This window comes from Sciurus carolinensis, chromosome 10 (assembly GCF_902686445.1).
Source record: "Sciurus carolinensis chromosome 10, mSciCar1.2, whole genome shotgun sequence".
Lineage (NCBI taxonomy): Eukaryota > Metazoa > Chordata > Mammalia > Rodentia > Sciuridae > Sciurus > Sciurus carolinensis.
In genome coordinates this window covers 2479266-2496457 of record NC_062222.1, presented here as the reverse complement: position 1 = coordinate 2496457, position 17192 = coordinate 2479266, and the positions used below count along the sequence as shown (strand labels likewise).

Here is a 17192-nt window from a genome sequence, read left to right as displayed (position 1 = left end):
TTCATCTACAATGTACACTATCAGAAGTTTTAGTCTTTCAATTGATAGGAAAAATGGAAAATTCATTTTAATTTACTTATTTATAAGAGAATATATTTTCACATGTGCACATATATTTTTCTGTGACCTGCCTATGTATGTGTGTCCTTCAACAATTTTTTTTTTTCTTTTTGGTGTTTGGTCCTTTACTTAGTGATTAGAACAAATTCTTTATATTTTAGGAAAGAAGCACTTTGTCATGTGTCTGTTTTGTTTACGTTTTTTTCTGCATAGAAATTTTATAACTCAATGTTGACTATCAATTATTTATCTTACAGATTCTGTGTAGGGATGCAGGTAGACTTTGTTTTAAAACCTTTATTTATAATTTATTTATTTTTATGTGGTGCTGAGGATTGAAGCCAGTGCTCCCCATGTTCGCCACTGAGCTACTATTCCAGCCCCCAGCATGTAGGTAGGTAGACCTTCAAGTAAAGAAAGAAAAACCATTAATCACTGTTTTCAGAGTTCAGAAAAGCAAACAAGCAGAAAAAAATGATCCACTACAACACAAACTTAGTCAGTAGCAGATTATTTTTTCAGCACTTTGCAAATCTTAACTCACTTACTTCTCACTGAGGAGTTAGTGTTGAACCCATCGTACAGAAGAGGAACTGACACAGGATGCAGCAAATAACTTTTCAGGCACAGAACAGGATTCAAGCCAAGACACCCTGGCTACCAAGGCAAGTCTAGCCACTTGGCTAAATGCTAACTCTTATTAAGCATCCTCAGAACTTCTCAGAGCAATGCCACATAGCTAAAGTCATAAAAACACTAATCCAAACCATTATTGATCATTCACTGCCTAAAGGGCTTCTTATTAAAACTGATATTACAAGGCTAATGACATTTTTAACAATGGTCTTTACTGAACACTGTATTTAATTAAGCCAAAGGACAGCATTAAGGCTTGACGTTAAAGCAGTCCTTACTCAATAGTAATGACTGACAATAAAGTTTCCAAAGAAACACATACACTGGCTGGCATGCTGGCACACACTTGTAATCCCAATGATTCAGGAGGCTGAGGCAGGAGGAACTGCAAGTTCAAAGTCAGCATGAGCAACTTAGAAGGGCCCTAAACAACTTAGCAAGAGCCCGTTTCAAAATAAAAAGGGCTGGGGATGTACCTCAGTGATTAAGTGCTCCTGGGACCAATCCCCAGTACCAAAAAAACAAAAAAAGAAAAAGAAAGAAAGAAATGAGATGGATATCATTACCCCATGTACATGTATGACTGCATGAATGGTATGACTACATCGTGTACAACCAGAGAAATGAAAAGTTGTACTCCATTTGTGTACAATGAGTTGAAATGCATTCTTCTGTCATGTAAAACTAAATAGAACAAATAAAAGTTACAAAAATAAAGAAATATGTATACTAAAAACTACTAATCATTTCAATCATTCATTTCAACATAATGAACGATTTCAATATTTAGGGGGGGACAGCTAATATTAAATTTGAAATTACAAAAATTTAAGTCTGAAAAACTCTAGCCAACAGCAGAATAAGATACCTTTATTTTTAATGCAGAGTCACTGTGGGTATGAGTTTTGGAAAGTTTTCTCATTATTTCAGCTCCAGTTACAGGTCCAGAGCTACCTGGTGGTGGCCGCTGAGCTGTTCCTTCCAGTAGCATTGTGTGTTCACTGACCGTGGCTGAAATGGGTAAAGGAAGAAGCAAGCCAGGTATTACTATACACAGTGTTCTGGTTATATTACCACATTCAATTTTCATTATGTGACAAATTAATGTAGAATCTGGTAATATTTAATCCTTTCTCTTCTTTAGTCTTCAATCCCAATCCTCTCACTCAGTCTCAAAAAAGAAATAACTTCAATCTTTCACATGTGACATGCAACGATACAGACAGCAAATACCAGTTCTATCCAGCTCAAAAAGATACAGAATATCATAGACTAACAGACAACTGCCAGTAATGAGAAAGAGTATTTACTGTACTACTCTTTCACCCTTTGGGCTTACATGAAATATTGGAAAACAAATAAAATCCAGCCTATTCCTTATAACACTTTCACTTACTAAACATAATTTTTTAATGCAGTTAGATAAAATAGTGTATCAGTGTTCTGAAAGCTCTAATTTTAGGATTACTCTTCCCATGACTTCTAATATTTTTTCAAAACATTTGTGATAAATATTCATTGACATCATGTCATAATAAAAATAAAAATTAACTTTTGGCAAAGAATTAAAGTATGTATATTCATTTCAGAAATGCACATCCACTGTCTGACACACCACTGTGTTAACAGATCTACAGACTCAGTGTAGGCCCCCAAACTTACTTATGGGTTGAGCATGCCCCAGGGAACAAGACAAAGGCTCCTTCAAAACCAGATAAACAAATACTATTTAGAAAGGTAATTTACAGGTTTCACTCAAAACATTCTTGTTATACAAAAGATGTCTCTGTACTGGATAGATCAGAAGAAGGCTATTATGTTTCACAAAACTGAACTTTTAAATATCAGGTCAACAAAAAGACTCCCCAAAAAACCATCATGTATTTGGATTAATAAAAGCCATAACTCTATAATTAGGCCATGATATTTTCAAATCTGGGACACAAATCACTTAAATCATTACAAGTACTATGCTACCAAGTTTGTACCATTCAGCTAAAATATCTGCTTGTACTAATAATTCACTGCTAACTAAAATAAGCAAAAGGGTTTTGATACCCTTTAATGCAGCATATTAGCTTTATCAGATAGAAGATGCACATATCTAAGCATAAAAACATACAATGATGATGTAAGAAATACCCTGTTAGGGGTAAGAAAATAGGCAGCAGAGGCTTACAAAATTACCTGCATCAAACTCGAACTCTGCTCCATCAGCACTGGTATCACTCTGAAGACCACCCCCATTATCCAGCCCAAGTCCATCTTCATGTTCATGGTCCACAGCTGTGTGAGTTTTCAGGGGCTGAGCTGGTCTGTGTAAGCTGACTCCTTTAAAAGCTGGTGTCACCACAATAAACTTCATCCACTGCCTTGCCAGTGCAACCAAGCCTTTCTTTAAAGTTACCAAAGCAGGAAGTCCATCACTCTGTAATAGTGATGTGGGCGTATGTCAACTAAAGTAGGAAGATGGCCTTCAAGTGCTTTGCATACATTGTTTATTTAAATATCAGAAACCTCATTTACAGAGGAAGAAACTAAAACTTAGATGTTAAGCAACTTGTCCAAAGTTACCCAAGATTTCAAGATGACTGTAGAACCTGCCATGGCTTGGATATGGTTTGAATGTGTCCCTCAAGGGTTCCTGTATTGGAAGTGTGGTTCCCAGGGTGGCAATGTTGAGAGGTGATGGGATCTTTCAGAGGAGGAGCCTGGTGGAGATCTCTGAGGTGCTGCTCTTTGAATACATTAATATATTTCTGGAGAGACTCTGATTAGTTCTCACAAAGAGGACTATTACAAAAAAACCAAGTCTGGTCCCTTCCATCTCTGGCTTCTTGCCATGTGATCCTTCCCTCTCACTTACACTCCCACTATCTTGCAATCCACTAAGGGGTCCTCACCAGATACAAGCTTGGGATGTCCTTGAACCTCCAGAACCATAAGCTAAATAAACTTCTTTGCTTAAGTACCCAGCCTTAGGTACTTTATTATACAGAAAATAAGCTAATAGAACCTAGTCTTTAAATACAGTGTTGCATATTTCTGCATTAAAACAACACAGCAGCACCAGGTGAAACGTGACACTACACAGGACGTGCAAAATCCACTTTACCACAGGGCGAGGCCTATGAATGAAATTTTTGGCTATTTTCCTACTAACTCCTTAGCCTAAAGAGAAAACATCTAACTCTTCACTCCGCCTTCCTTCTACCAATTCTCTTGGTAGAAGAAATGGTCAATTTGAAAAGAGTCATTTACTAAAGGACAGGCTTCAGCCCACTTACTTCAAAGGAATACAAGGTCCATAAGCCCGCCTCTTCATTCCTAGAATCAAGTACCAAGGGACATCCTATGCTTCTCCCTCACACAGGAAGCATACCTGGTGAAACCTCATCCATGGGAAATGCTGCCATCCTCTCTCTGATCCAGCTCCCCTACCTACACCTAGATGGGTAAGTGTTCTGGGACTTTACAGTCTTTCATCCACAGTCAGGAAGTACAAGAGCTCTGCCAGTCTAAATATCTTTTTAAAAATCCATCACTCTGTAGAGGTTCTTGACCTACACGGCCAGTGGCTTGCCTGGCCATTGATAATACTAAAACCCTGGTTTCTAGTTTGGCTGAATATGCTCAGGCATGCTCCATCGCCAGGAGCTTGGAGAAGAGAAGGGGTATCCACGAAGCTCTAAAACCCTACTTGTGATATGCTATCTGCTTTTCTATGGGCAGAGAGGAATGATACAAATTTTACACAATTGTATGTTCTTAAATCTTGGTCATTAACTGGCTCTTATTTCATCACACCCTGCTGTGAAATCTGACTCTGGTGATCACTCTCTTGCTTGACTCTCTATTTCTTTAGCTTCCAAGACAAAGATTTTCTCCTTCTCCTGCCTCTCTCTCTCCCTCCTCAGCATTTTGTGTAGCTCTATCCAACCCTCCTATACCTTTGAACTTCAGCATTTTTTAGGATTCCATCCTTCACCAGTTCCCACTCAGTTTATCACATGGAGCAATCTCATCCATGTCCACAGTTTCTACTAACATTTTTACATTGCTAACTCCCCAAAACCATCCATCTGAACACAATGTTAACCACTAATCTATTTCTCACCAGATTTCTCCTCTGGACTTTCCACATGCATCTCAAATTCACTCATCTCACTGTTGTAGATCAGTGGTCCTCTTTAAAGCTAATGGCAGCCTCTTTAAAGCTAACATTTGGTTTCAGTAACTCACCATGGTAGCATCATCAATGATGGAGTAATTTGCTTGGTGCAGGTAGTGATGCAGGATATTACAGAGCAAACAGGAAGGGTTTTCTTGGAGAAAGCGGGCAACTTTCGTAAGCCTGTTATATTTGCTTCTTAGAGGAAAATGCACACTTTTATTCTGAAACCAAGCAATCACAGACTTAGAATGATATGTTTGGAAGATCCTACAATAAGGATATCTAGTAACTAAGAACCTTCAGATCTGGTATTTTCCAATGAGGATTAACAACAAGACTATTTTCAGTAACATTTGTACTGAAAGACATACCTCTAATGCTTCTGTCATTATGCATCCCATAACAGCACAAATTCTCAAGGTTCCCTCAGTTTCTAATTTGTTTAAGGATGACTTGAGTTGATCGATGGGAACAAGCCATGCACCAACAGCTGGAGTCGCAGTGCTTAAGAGGTTCAACTGCCTTTTAAAAGCAATACAAAATTACAGGTAACTGTTAAAATTTGTATTTCAAACAACCTCCCATACCTACTAACTGGTATTTTATTCAAGCAAAATTACTTTTTTTTCCTTCTAACTGCTGATGAATTATGAAAAATGGGTAATAGAAAGGAAAAGAAAAATACTTTCACTTGTCAGAGGTGAAAAGAAGAACAAAAGTCTAAGGTAGGATGACAAGCAACAAAAAAAATTAAACTGCTGGAAAAAAACTGGGTTGCAAAAGGTGAGAACAAAGTCTACACAAAGGATGAAGAAAGGAGGAAAAAGGGTCAACCCTAATACTTTCTGAATTAGCCACACCAGGAAAGCAATTCAAAAGATGGGTGAAGTAGAGCTGTATGCTAACTGAAAAACAGAAGAAATGTCAACAGACCCACACTCTTGAAACTCATACCTAGAAAACGCATGTGTGGGAGACCGCACATTGGTAGGAGCTGCGAAACTAAACCAGATCTCTTTAATGGTCAGTTTCATGCTGCACGAGTCTGGAGGTGGGGGCATCAGGGGCAGATCTTTTTTCAAATCATCAGATTCGACACCTTCATCCTGTATCAAACAGATTGCAAAAACTTGTTAATGTATAATTCATACCTTAAAAATACTAACGTAGAAGTTTACTGGTGTTTTAGCATGAAACCTTCTCATCCACTTAGGTTTTCACAGCATTCTTACACAAAGCAGGCAATGTGAATCTTGCTCAACCTCAGCTTGAGAGGGATCTCTGGAAACCTGAAAGCTCCAAGGAGCACAGCTGTGAAAAACACTCGCATGACAAACTGTCCATCAGGGAAACGAGAACGCAAGGGCTTTGATGGATCAGTCCCTTTGCTTACGGATGCTCAGTGCTACTCTTGCTAGCTAAAGAAAGGGGTCTTAAGACTTGCCAGAGAGCACTTAACTATTAAGCTGAAGAATACCTCAGAGTTAAGGTCTTCTGCAATCAATCCACTCCCAACCCCACTTTAACACAATATTTCAAACTGGCAAATAAAGTGCTACAAAAAAATACTACTGTAGCATGTACTTAAATACCACTTTTTACCAAAAAATTCTTAGTTATTTTGTAGCTAATAATCTGAATCTATATTGAGAAGTATGGATGCTACTTTTGAAATATACAATCATCACGCTCTTTAATGGAGGGAGGTGAGAAGTATAAAATTAAAGAAATAATGTCTCCTACCAATTACATCTACTTACAAATCTCTAATTTGCTTTTAAATACTATTAGTTGAGATAAGAAAAAAAAATTTTTTGTTTTGTTTGGTGGTATGATTAGAAAATGAAGCATATGATGGGCACAGTGGTACACATCTGTAATCCCAGAGGCTTGGGAGGCTGAAGCAGAAGGATCTCAAGTTCAAAGTCAGCCTCAGTAACTTAGCAAGGCTCTTAGTAACTTAATGAGACCCTGTCTCCAGTAAAATACAAAATAAAAGTCTGGGGATGTGGCTCAGTGATAAGTGCCCCTGGTACCATTTTTAAAAAGAAAAAGAAAGAAAGAAAAGGAAGTATGTCTACCAAAAGAACTTAGAATCTCAAGGGTCACAAGTAATTATAACATCAGCAGTCAACAATCCTAAGTGTTCAATCTCTTATTAGCAACTCTGAAATCTATAAAGTTTTGAAAACCTGAGTTAGAAAAAAAGTGGCAATAAAATCTGAACTGATAAGACACTATACTTACCCAATTTGGTATTTTTTATTAATGTTGTGCAGAAATATTTAAAGATGAAGCACTGTCTCACATCCCATTAGGAGTTCAGGTAACATGTAGTACATGCACCATGTTACTTTTCTTTCAGAAACAAAATCTAAGGTGCAGTGTGGAACAGGCCTGTCTTCCTAGTTTCTGGGGCACTGGGATAGGAGAATTGCTTGAGCACAGGAGGCTGGGATCAGTTGGCACAACACAACAAGACCCCGTCTCTTAAAAAATCTATGGCTAGGAAGTAGCTCAGTGATACAACTCCTGCCTCACAGATGCAAGGCCCTGGATTCAATCCTCAGCACCACAAAAAAATATGCAAATAAAGATAAAAAGTCTAATTTCTCAAATATATCTCATCCCATTGGTTTTAGACCAGAAGCAAAGAGTCAGATACTGGGTATATAAAGATACAGAACTTGAAATTTTAAAAAGAGGGAGTTTTATAGGAATAAACAATTAATTATAATAATATGCAGGTCCAGGCAAAGTAGCAACAAATTTGGTTTTAGGTTGACTGCACTTGTGGTACCTATGGTACATCTAAACACAGGAGTATAAAAGGCCACTGGACACAGGTCTGTAAAGAGCTAGTGCCAAAAGCATAGCTGGTGGGAAAGAGTGTCATTAAATTGTGGAACTGGCCTATGAAAGGAGTCAGGGAATAGATCAACAGCAAGAAGAAAAGAGGAGCCAACAACAGAACCCTGGGGGACCTCTCACATGCAAGGACGACGAACTCCATGAGGAAAGAAACCAAGACAAAAGAGAGGACCCAATGAAGGTAAAGCTAGAGAATCCAAGGGCTTTCAGCATGGAGAGCAGGAGCTCAGAGACAGAGCCCTGAACTGCTGTCATTTCAGTATGCGAGAAGAGAGAAAGAACAGCTAGGTTCTTCCCAACTGTCTTCTTCAGTGAGTGGCCATTATATTTTTAATGTCCTTCATTAAAATGCTAACCACTCCAAAACATAAAAATAAAAAATGACATCTGCTAAAGTTCATTAAAACATACAAGGTCTATCTTTTAAAAATTCCATTAATTCAACAAATATTTATGAAGTATGTAACATAAGCAGAATATTATATAAATACTATGATGGATATACTAAAGTTCAGGCCACACACTGTTTACTTGGTACAGAACATGTACAAGATGGACATAAATGCACCACAGTCCTGGTATACTTGCCAAAAAGCTATCACTTACACTTAGCGGATAGCATGAGTCCAAAACGGAGATGACAAACAAATACATTCTAGCAATTCTGAATTCAGAGTATAGCTTTCTATGTTATTTTTCCAAAGCATTATTATATTAGAAATTCACCAACTTGTTCATCTGAGACAGAGTTTCCATTTAAGTCTGAGGAAGGGCTTGTCCGATCACATGGAAGATTATCATCAGAGACGTCAGTATTATAGCCACTGCCAGTTGGAGAATCAGAAGAATTATTGGATGTCAGCACTCCACCCCTTTCTGTGGCATGAGCTTTACCCATAATTCCAAAACTGTTGTATAGAACAGCACCAGACTGTCTTCCTCCTGTAAAAAGGGATTTATTTGCTAAGAATAGCAGATATCCATATTTCAATGCTGAACTCTACAATGTCTGTATAAAATTTCATAAAGATCATGTTTCATCACCAAGATTTTACCCTTAACTATAAATGTGATATATGATTAAAATTTCAGGTAAATAACTATAGGCATATAACTGCTTATAGCAGTTACTACACTGGAACTAATATTAACTAAAATAATCAATGACTACACCTAAAAATCTTCTATTCAATGCACCTACTTTAAAATATTATTCAATAACATTTAAGAAGCAATATACATTTGTAACTCAGTATTTTTTGCTGAATAAATAATTAATAATATTTACATCCCAAACGACAAAGCTCTACTAAATCAAAGTCCAACTTTTCAATGATGCAAACTTGCAAAGAACTAGGTGGCTTTATATTTCGCATGGGAGGTTTTTCTGAATCACAGATTTTGTTTTGTTTTGTTTTGTTTTGTTTTGTTTTGTTTTTGTTCAAACACTGGGGTTTGGTACAACTGAACACTCTGCCTAGCTATGAATCATGCAACGGAGGGAAAACTTCACTTGAGCAATTGGTATGGGGTATCCATCCCCTGGTAAATAATCTCAGGTACCACACTACTTTCTGCTTTATTATGTGGGTTCAGGTTACTCACAGTCACAACTCTTTAAAACATTTCAGAAATGGAGGGCCCAACTGTCCCCCACTTAAACAGTTCAATAAAAAAAAAAAAAAAAAAGAAACAACAACAACAACAATAAGAAAAGCTTGCCTTTTATGGTTAAATTTTCAAGTCCACATTCAAACATTATCCAACCCCATTTTTCTTGGCTGGGACCTATTCGAGTTACATCTGGAACAGCTTGCTGATCTGTTTCATCTACAAAAGTAAATTCATCCAATTCTTCAAGAGTAAATAAAACCTTGGACTTCTCAAAAGGAATAGCAGTGATGGCACAGGTCCCAATATCTATTATCAAGAGAGCAAAATGAATATGTTTAAAGACAGCTGGTTTATACTTATATTTACACATTTGCCACAGTGGCTGTCCTAAAAGGGTATCTTAATATTCTGCCAAAAAAGACAGAAAAGTAAACAAATGAGCCAACTTTTAAAAGAAGGAATCTAAAAGGAAGATTCCATAATTAACAATTGCTCAAAAGTAGTATCAGTCTGAAAGATTATAGGGTATTCAGAAATGAAGTCAATAAGCTCCTAAAAAATTCAGCTTTATGGTGAAGTAATTTAAATCACTTTTTATCATATTACAAAAAAAATCAATTACCCAGCCTCAGGGAAAAACTATTTTCTAAGAAAATTGCAGCTTTTCCTAAACAACTTCTATTTAATCACTACAATTCATCAAAAATGTTGTCCTGACTCCACTGCATACAGATACAAAATGGAATCCACTGTCCTGAGTACCTGGGAGTTTTTATTATATCTTCTTACTTCTCCAATTACAGATAATGAATACAGAAAAGCAAAACGAAGAATATAAAAAAATACATACAAATTTACCACCCAAAGATAACTTGTTTATATTTGAAGTAAACACCTTCTAGCCCTTCAAAGATTATTTTGCAAATCCAGCTTTGGTTCCTACTTTTCATGCAGCAGGAAACCATGATATAATTTTAATAGCTATGTATTATTCCATCATATGGAAATACCTACTTTGCACTTATGATTTGAAAACCTTTCTAGTTTAGAAAGCAAATATTTGCTTACATTTTCCTGTATTTTTCTCATTAATTACTTATGCTTGTCTTTAATCCCATGAATTTACTCTAATCCTTACCCTTTTAGGTACTCTTTAAGGGTAAGGATTTAACCTTATTTTAACTTTGACTTGTTGATTAGGGAATACAATCAAATATATTGAAGTTCCAAAATTTATGAAAAAATGAATAGCCCCTAACACTGCATTCAGATACCTATTTACTTCACCTCCCTATGGCTAGCAAATGTCATGAGATTACTGAGTATCTTTTGACAGATCTCTAATACACATATAAGTAAAGACATTTACATTTTTCCTACATTGTTATACAACTGTCCACATCCCAATTTAATTATGAGTTTTTTCTTTGATGAGAGGTACTTCTGGATGATAGATTTCAAAATGATTTAAGGTACTGCTTACAGTCTGAATACCACCAAGTGCAAACTGGTTATTACCAGTGCAAACTACAGAGCTCTTAACATTCATGACACTGTGTTTTATACCAGTTTTAGGACTATAGGTTTCAAGTAGAAAATGAGAAGTTTCTTGTAATCCTCAGGTCAAACATTTTGGCCTCATACATAAGGAGAGTGAAATGAACCCTCAGAAAGCCCGAGCAGTCACACAGGCCAGAATGCACACAGGGGCCATGAAATCTTCAGAACCTACAGAACACAGGGTGCAAATTCCAGGAACCCATCTGTTCATTCAGGACTGGTCATCCATCCCACACAGCTATCATCTCAAAACCCATTTTCTTTTTCTGGATCAAATCTGACAAACTGAGGTCATTTAAGCTCTAAATGAGAAAATGTATTAGAGCCCAAAATATTAAAATGCTATAAATACTTCTCTCTCTTATTTCACCAGGGACTTTAAGAGGAATGTTCATTACTCTTATTGCTACCAATCAAAAGTGTAGGCTACCTGGACTTTACTAACATTGCAATTAATTAATTTTCATAAAGTTCTACTAACAGTTTAAACAATTGGCCACTCTCTCTCTTTGGTAATGAGCAAGCAATTAATAGGAAGAAAACACAGGCAATTCCTAATTTGAAGCCACATCACTTTTCTTACCAAAGTTTACTTTCCATTCTACACAGAATGTGAATAATGAGATGTTAGGTACCATGCCTTCCCTATATGGAGAAATGTATTCCTTTTCCTTATATAATGCTTGAATTGTAGCAATATTCAAAGGGAAAACTCATACGTTTTCTGTTGCAAAATCTTACATTTCCATGAAAACTCTACTTGCTTGTAGAGCCTACCTGCTGTGTCAAGACCCCTGAGTTGACCATGAACTCGATGAACGTGTAACTTGGCAGCAATTTCTTTCCCTTTTTCTGCTCCAGCATTTGATCTGAGGGATCCAGATGACTGAGGTTGCATCTTAGTGGCATGAACGTATCTATCAAAATTTGATGTTTTACTAGGGTCTGCATTATTTGAAGTCTCCTCAACGACACCTCTTCAAGAAAAAAGAAAAAGCATATTTAAATGATATAGTTCTGTGAAAACATTTAACTATAAATTTACTTATAAAACCACTCCGCTATTTTAACTAACTCAATAACAAATTACTCAATGTTCACTGAATAATATTAAGAATAAACAGAATACGAACTTTTAAAAACATAATTTACTAATCTGTAATATGAGTCCAAAACCAGTTTTAACATTAAAAAGATAATCAAGTCTTATGTTTATATCCAGAAAAATTATCATGGCTCAAATTAATAAAATCTGTCTTACCTGTTCATACGAACCTGTGTAGCAATCCTGTCAAAACACAAGGCCACTAGGGACACATGAGTCACACTTCTACCAGGAGCTGTAGCTGGAGACTCTTCCACTGAGGCTTGTAACAAACACAAGTTCACCTAACATACAAACATCACTGACTTGAGTTGGAAAGTAAAAAAGTTATTACTTAAGAATAAAACACGTGAAAATGAGTAGCTACTATGACGAAGGGCAGGCACATCTCTGTACTGGAAGATAAGGAGGTCATAAATTCCCAGAGAGGAATTGTAATTAATGTTTACAGGGAGGATGTGGAACATTTTACTAAATACTACTCAATATTCTGCTTAACTAAGCCATTTAAAATATATTAAATCTACATTAGACATCAAAGGAATAAAATGTTCTTGATTTTTATCAACTCTTCCACACCACTCACTCTGGTAAATGCAAAGCATAAAAAGTACCAAAATGCTCTCTTCTTTCAGCAACATTTTTAAAAAAACATTCAACTATTACCTTTGGTATGCTAACATTAGCCTGCAGACCCTTAATTGTTACATTATCTTGCTTCATTATAAGATTTGTCTGTGCTTGTCCTGGATTAGTTGTTCCTATCGAAGGGTGTTCAGTTTTTGTTCCTCGAACATCCTGTTTGGACGATAACTGAAATGATTGAAAACAGAATTATTTCCCAGGCCTTTCACAATTTCTACATCATCCATGACAACTTCTTATTCACTGAGCACCCAGGCCTATAACATACCAGCTACTTGTTCAACAACCCATCTTCAAATCCACACCTTTACAAGAGCTAGGAAACAGCCAGGCACAGTAGTTTGCATCTGTAATCCCAGCAGCTTGGGAGGCTGAGGCAGGAGGACTACAAGTTCAAAACCAGTCTCAGCAACTTGGTGAGATTCTAAGTAACTTAGAGAGACCCTGTCTCAAAATAAAACATAAAAAGGGCTGGGGTTGTGGTTCGGTGGTTAAGCAACCCTAGGTTCAATCCCTGGTGCCAAAAAAAAGAGGAAGAGGAGGAGGAGAAAGGGTTGGAAACAGACCAACACCTACAAGATCCAGAAAAGTCATCAATATTCAAGGGAAATAAGTCTACAGAGAGACAGAAATAGCTGGTAAGGAGCTGTTTTTCTTAGGATCACTACATTCTACTGGCTTGAAGACAGACCTGTTCTGATGACTGACTCCTTGTTGGTTGGAAACTGTTCCAAATTTATTTTTTTCCATATTCCTCTACCCTACCTAAATGCCATTATGTAATTAATAACTGGTTCCCTAAAAATAATCAGCCACACTTTCACCTCTCCTCTGTTCCCTAATCCACATATGATACAAATAAGCTGAATGTCAAATGGAGTCACCAGAAGATCATGGGATATGACTACTCAGCAATGGCTTCATGGATAGAGCCATGGCATGCGCAGGCTGTCACACACCAGGGGGCAGCAACTCCACTCAGGACAGTGTGATGCCAGAGTCAGCTGACGCAGAGGGAAGTAACACATGCACATCTGTGCTTCTTAAGAGTAAGGTACCAGTCCTCAAGAATGTCCATTTGCTGAGGACCAAGGGCCTTTAGAAAAGCCTCAGATCTAAGTTTCTTAAAAGAAAAAAACTTCATTTCTTAAATAGGTTATTTTTACTACTACTTCATAGTACTACTACTACAATAGTAGTAGTATTACTACTACAATACAATGATATCAAGGCTTCTGAACATGTTTGTGTTTCAAATTAACTTGCTAACAACCTCTTCATACATTCACATTTCCCAAGTTTGAATATTCCACACAAATGAGGAGGACCCAATTTTCTATGCCCTTTAAATTAAAAGGTTCTTACATTTTCTGAGAAGGTAGTCTTGCTACTTTGGACAGCTTCCCTAAGGACTTTGGCATGGAGATCATCCACAATTGCAGCTGGGTGTCGGGTACTAGCACAATGAACCATTGCTTCAATATATCTGAGGGAAGAAGAAAAGGTATATTAAAAATTTAAGTATTATTTAATATTATGACCTAATTTATCTAAATGTATCAAAGAAATCAGGCATTTGTATATTTACAACAACCCTTCAATACTGAAATAAAAATGCCTATATCACATTTTAGAAATTACACAAAATGACACATTTATGAAATCTTTACCCATTTCCCCACCAGGTAAACAAAGCTATACAATTTTTAGTCTTCCATCTTAGTATTGCTCTTCAATCATTCCTTTCCCTTTTTTTTTTTAACCAATATACAAAAACATCAAAATTATACCTATTACAAATGCAATACTATGCAATGTTTCAATACACATGTACCCTGAGTAATGTCGAGGTTACACACTTATCTCCTTAAAAAAAACTTCAGAAAATCCTTGGAGTGTCTGAAATGTGCAGCACCGCACTGCACCTGCAGCCACCCTGCCGTACGACACACACCAGCATCTTGCTCCTGTCCAGCTGTGACTCAGGGGCCCTGATCGGCCTCTGCCCTCTCCCCCATCGCCCTGGCCTCTGCTGACCAGCTTTCTTCTCCTCCTCCCGATCCGCTCGCTGGATTCACATATGAATGAGACCAGGTGGAACTTGTCTGTGTCTGGCACTGCCCTTGGCGTGATGTTCTCCAGTTCCATCTGTGGGGTCTCAGGTGACAGGACCTTTTTCTTACAGGAGACAGTGCTCCTCTGTGCACATGGACCACACTGTCTTTGTTCACTTGGGCTGTTTCTGTCCTGGGCTGCTCTGTGCACTGCGATGCACCTGGGGGTGCAGACGTCTCCTGGACACATCGAGGCGTCACCTTTGAGACCCACCCGGTGCTGGGGTTTCAGTCACACTGTTTTCCATGCCGTGGGGGCTGCTGTACGTTCCCACTCATCCTTCCTGGGGCCAGGTGAGATCTCAGGGGCTTCATCTGCAGTCCCTGGGGGTTAGTGAGGCTGACCTTTTCTTCATATACCTGTTGGCCAGGGGTATTCTTTTTCTGACAAATACCTATTTAGATACACTGCTAATTTTTAAATTGGTTTATTTAGGTTTTTTTTTTTTTTTTTTTGCTGTTTAGTTGGCATATATATTCTGGATTTCAATCTTTTGTCATATGTATAGTTTACAAATATTTTCTCCCATTCTGTAGGCTGTGTCTTCAGACATTCTGTTGAATGTTTCCCTTGCTGTGCAAAGACTCTGTAATTTAATATAATCCCATGTGTTTATATTTGCTTCTGTTTCCTGTGCTTAGTCTTGTCCAAAAACTCCTTGCCCATTCCAATATCCTCAAAAGAGTTTCCCTCTTTTCTTCTAGCAGTTTCAAAGTTTCGGGTATTACGGGGAAGTGTCCAATCCATTTTTAGTTGATGTTTGTAACTGGTGGGTTTTTTCCTTTTATAACCTCCTAAAGATTTCCTATGCTCCTCATTTGTCTGAACTCTCCTGAGAATCTTAACAACATAATAAGTCATCACAGAAAACCATGTGCCTCTGCATAGAAGGACTTTCATGAAAACTGGTCCCAGCTAAACGCTGTCTCTCCTCCATGCTTCAGCCCTCAGTGTCTCCATACAACTCTACATTCCACTGCGGCTTTGTTCACATTAGTTTATGACCGTGGAAAAAATACATGCTGCTTGCAAGAAGAGCATCTATTATTTCCTCTTATTCTTTCATTAACTAGATAGGAATATGAGATAATGAGTTCCTAAGTATTTGGCCATGTTTATACTTATTAGCCCAATGAAGAAAAAAACAGAAAATATATTGCAATAAAATGATCACTGCAATAAAATTATTTGGTTGAGAAGGTAACAAATGATTACTAAAACACAGACCTTTTTAAACAACCATCCACTTTTCAACCAATCCAAAAAGCTACCAGTGTTCACAGTTGTGGCTCTCTAACACCAGTGCTGCCTCTAGCTCACCGAGCTCCAGCAGAAGAAGTAAGGAGGTCTTTCTTCCATGGCTGGTACAAAGCAGACTGCAGGCAAATCGACTAGTGATAAAGCACCCAGGATACAACTGGCTACAAAAGCCACTCCAAAGAGTGCACCCTCTACTGGAGGGGTGAAGAAACCTCATGGTTACAGACTTGGTACTGTGGCACTCTGTGAAATTAGACTATCAGAGGTCCAGTGAACTTCTGATTCACAAACTCCCTTCCAGTGCCTGGTGTGAGAAACTGCTCAGGACTTCAAAACAGACCTGCGCTTCCAAAGCACAGCTATGTGCTCTGCAGGAGAGAGGTGAGGCCCATCTGGTTGGCCACTTTGAAGACAACAACCTGTGTGTTATCCATGCCAAATGTACACGGATTATGCCAAAAGACATCCAACTAACATGCTGCATACGAGCAGAAAGTGCTTAAGAATTCACTATGATGATGGGCTAGGGATATAGCTCAGTTGGTAGCCTTGCCTGCCTTGTATGCACAAGGCCCCAGCACCAAAACCAAAAAAAAAAAAAAAAAAAAAAAAAAATTCACTATGATGAGAAACATTTCATTCTCAAAAAATTTTTCTTTCTTCTTCCTGTTATTGGTAGTTCTGAATGTTAGATTGTTTTCCACCAGGTCAAAAGGAACCTAAGTATATAATTGCAAGTGGAAAAATAGGGGACAAATCAAGTATTGGCCATTTTTCCATTTTCACTTGTGTGTGAATTTTTAATATAAGTGCAGGGATAGAAAGTATTAATTCAAGTTAAAATGTCTCCGTGAACAAGTTTTAGCAGTTAAGCTTTATAACAATTATAAATAAAATGGTTAAATATTTCTATACAATGCCAGCATTTGGATTTTTTTAAATTAATTTCTTATTGACAGAAACTAAATGGTGTTTGTAGCACTTTTATGGTACAGTAGATTCCATCCATTCACAGTATTTTCTGAGTTGTCCTACATCCAAGTACGTTTTTAACGTTGTCTTCTGTGCTGTTCCTGTAAGTTTGCTACTAAAATACATCAATTAAAAAAACAAAGCTACCAGCAACAATCTCCTACATGAACAAACCACATG

At 37.5% G+C, this 17192-nt stretch overlaps 1 protein-coding gene across 1 annotated transcript in view; it reads right to left on the bottom strand.

Annotated features, from left to right (window-relative positions):
* The window catches only part of Bltp1 (bridge-like lipid transfer protein family member 1), a 191499-nt gene that overhangs the window by 85213 nt on the left and 89094 nt on the right, over nt 1-17192 (bottom strand). The window contains 11 exon segments of the mRNA XM_047567624.1: nt 1565-1707; nt 2884-3124; nt 4939-5091; nt 5242-5392; nt 5825-5976; nt 8472-8683; nt 9464-9661; nt 11693-11892; nt 12177-12304; nt 12687-12833; nt 14031-14151. Of these exon segments, the coding sequence (XP_047423580.1) occupies nt 1565-1707; nt 2884-3124; nt 4939-5091; nt 5242-5392; nt 5825-5976; nt 8472-8683; nt 9464-9661; nt 11693-11892; nt 12177-12304; nt 12687-12833; nt 14031-14151 (1846 nt within the window).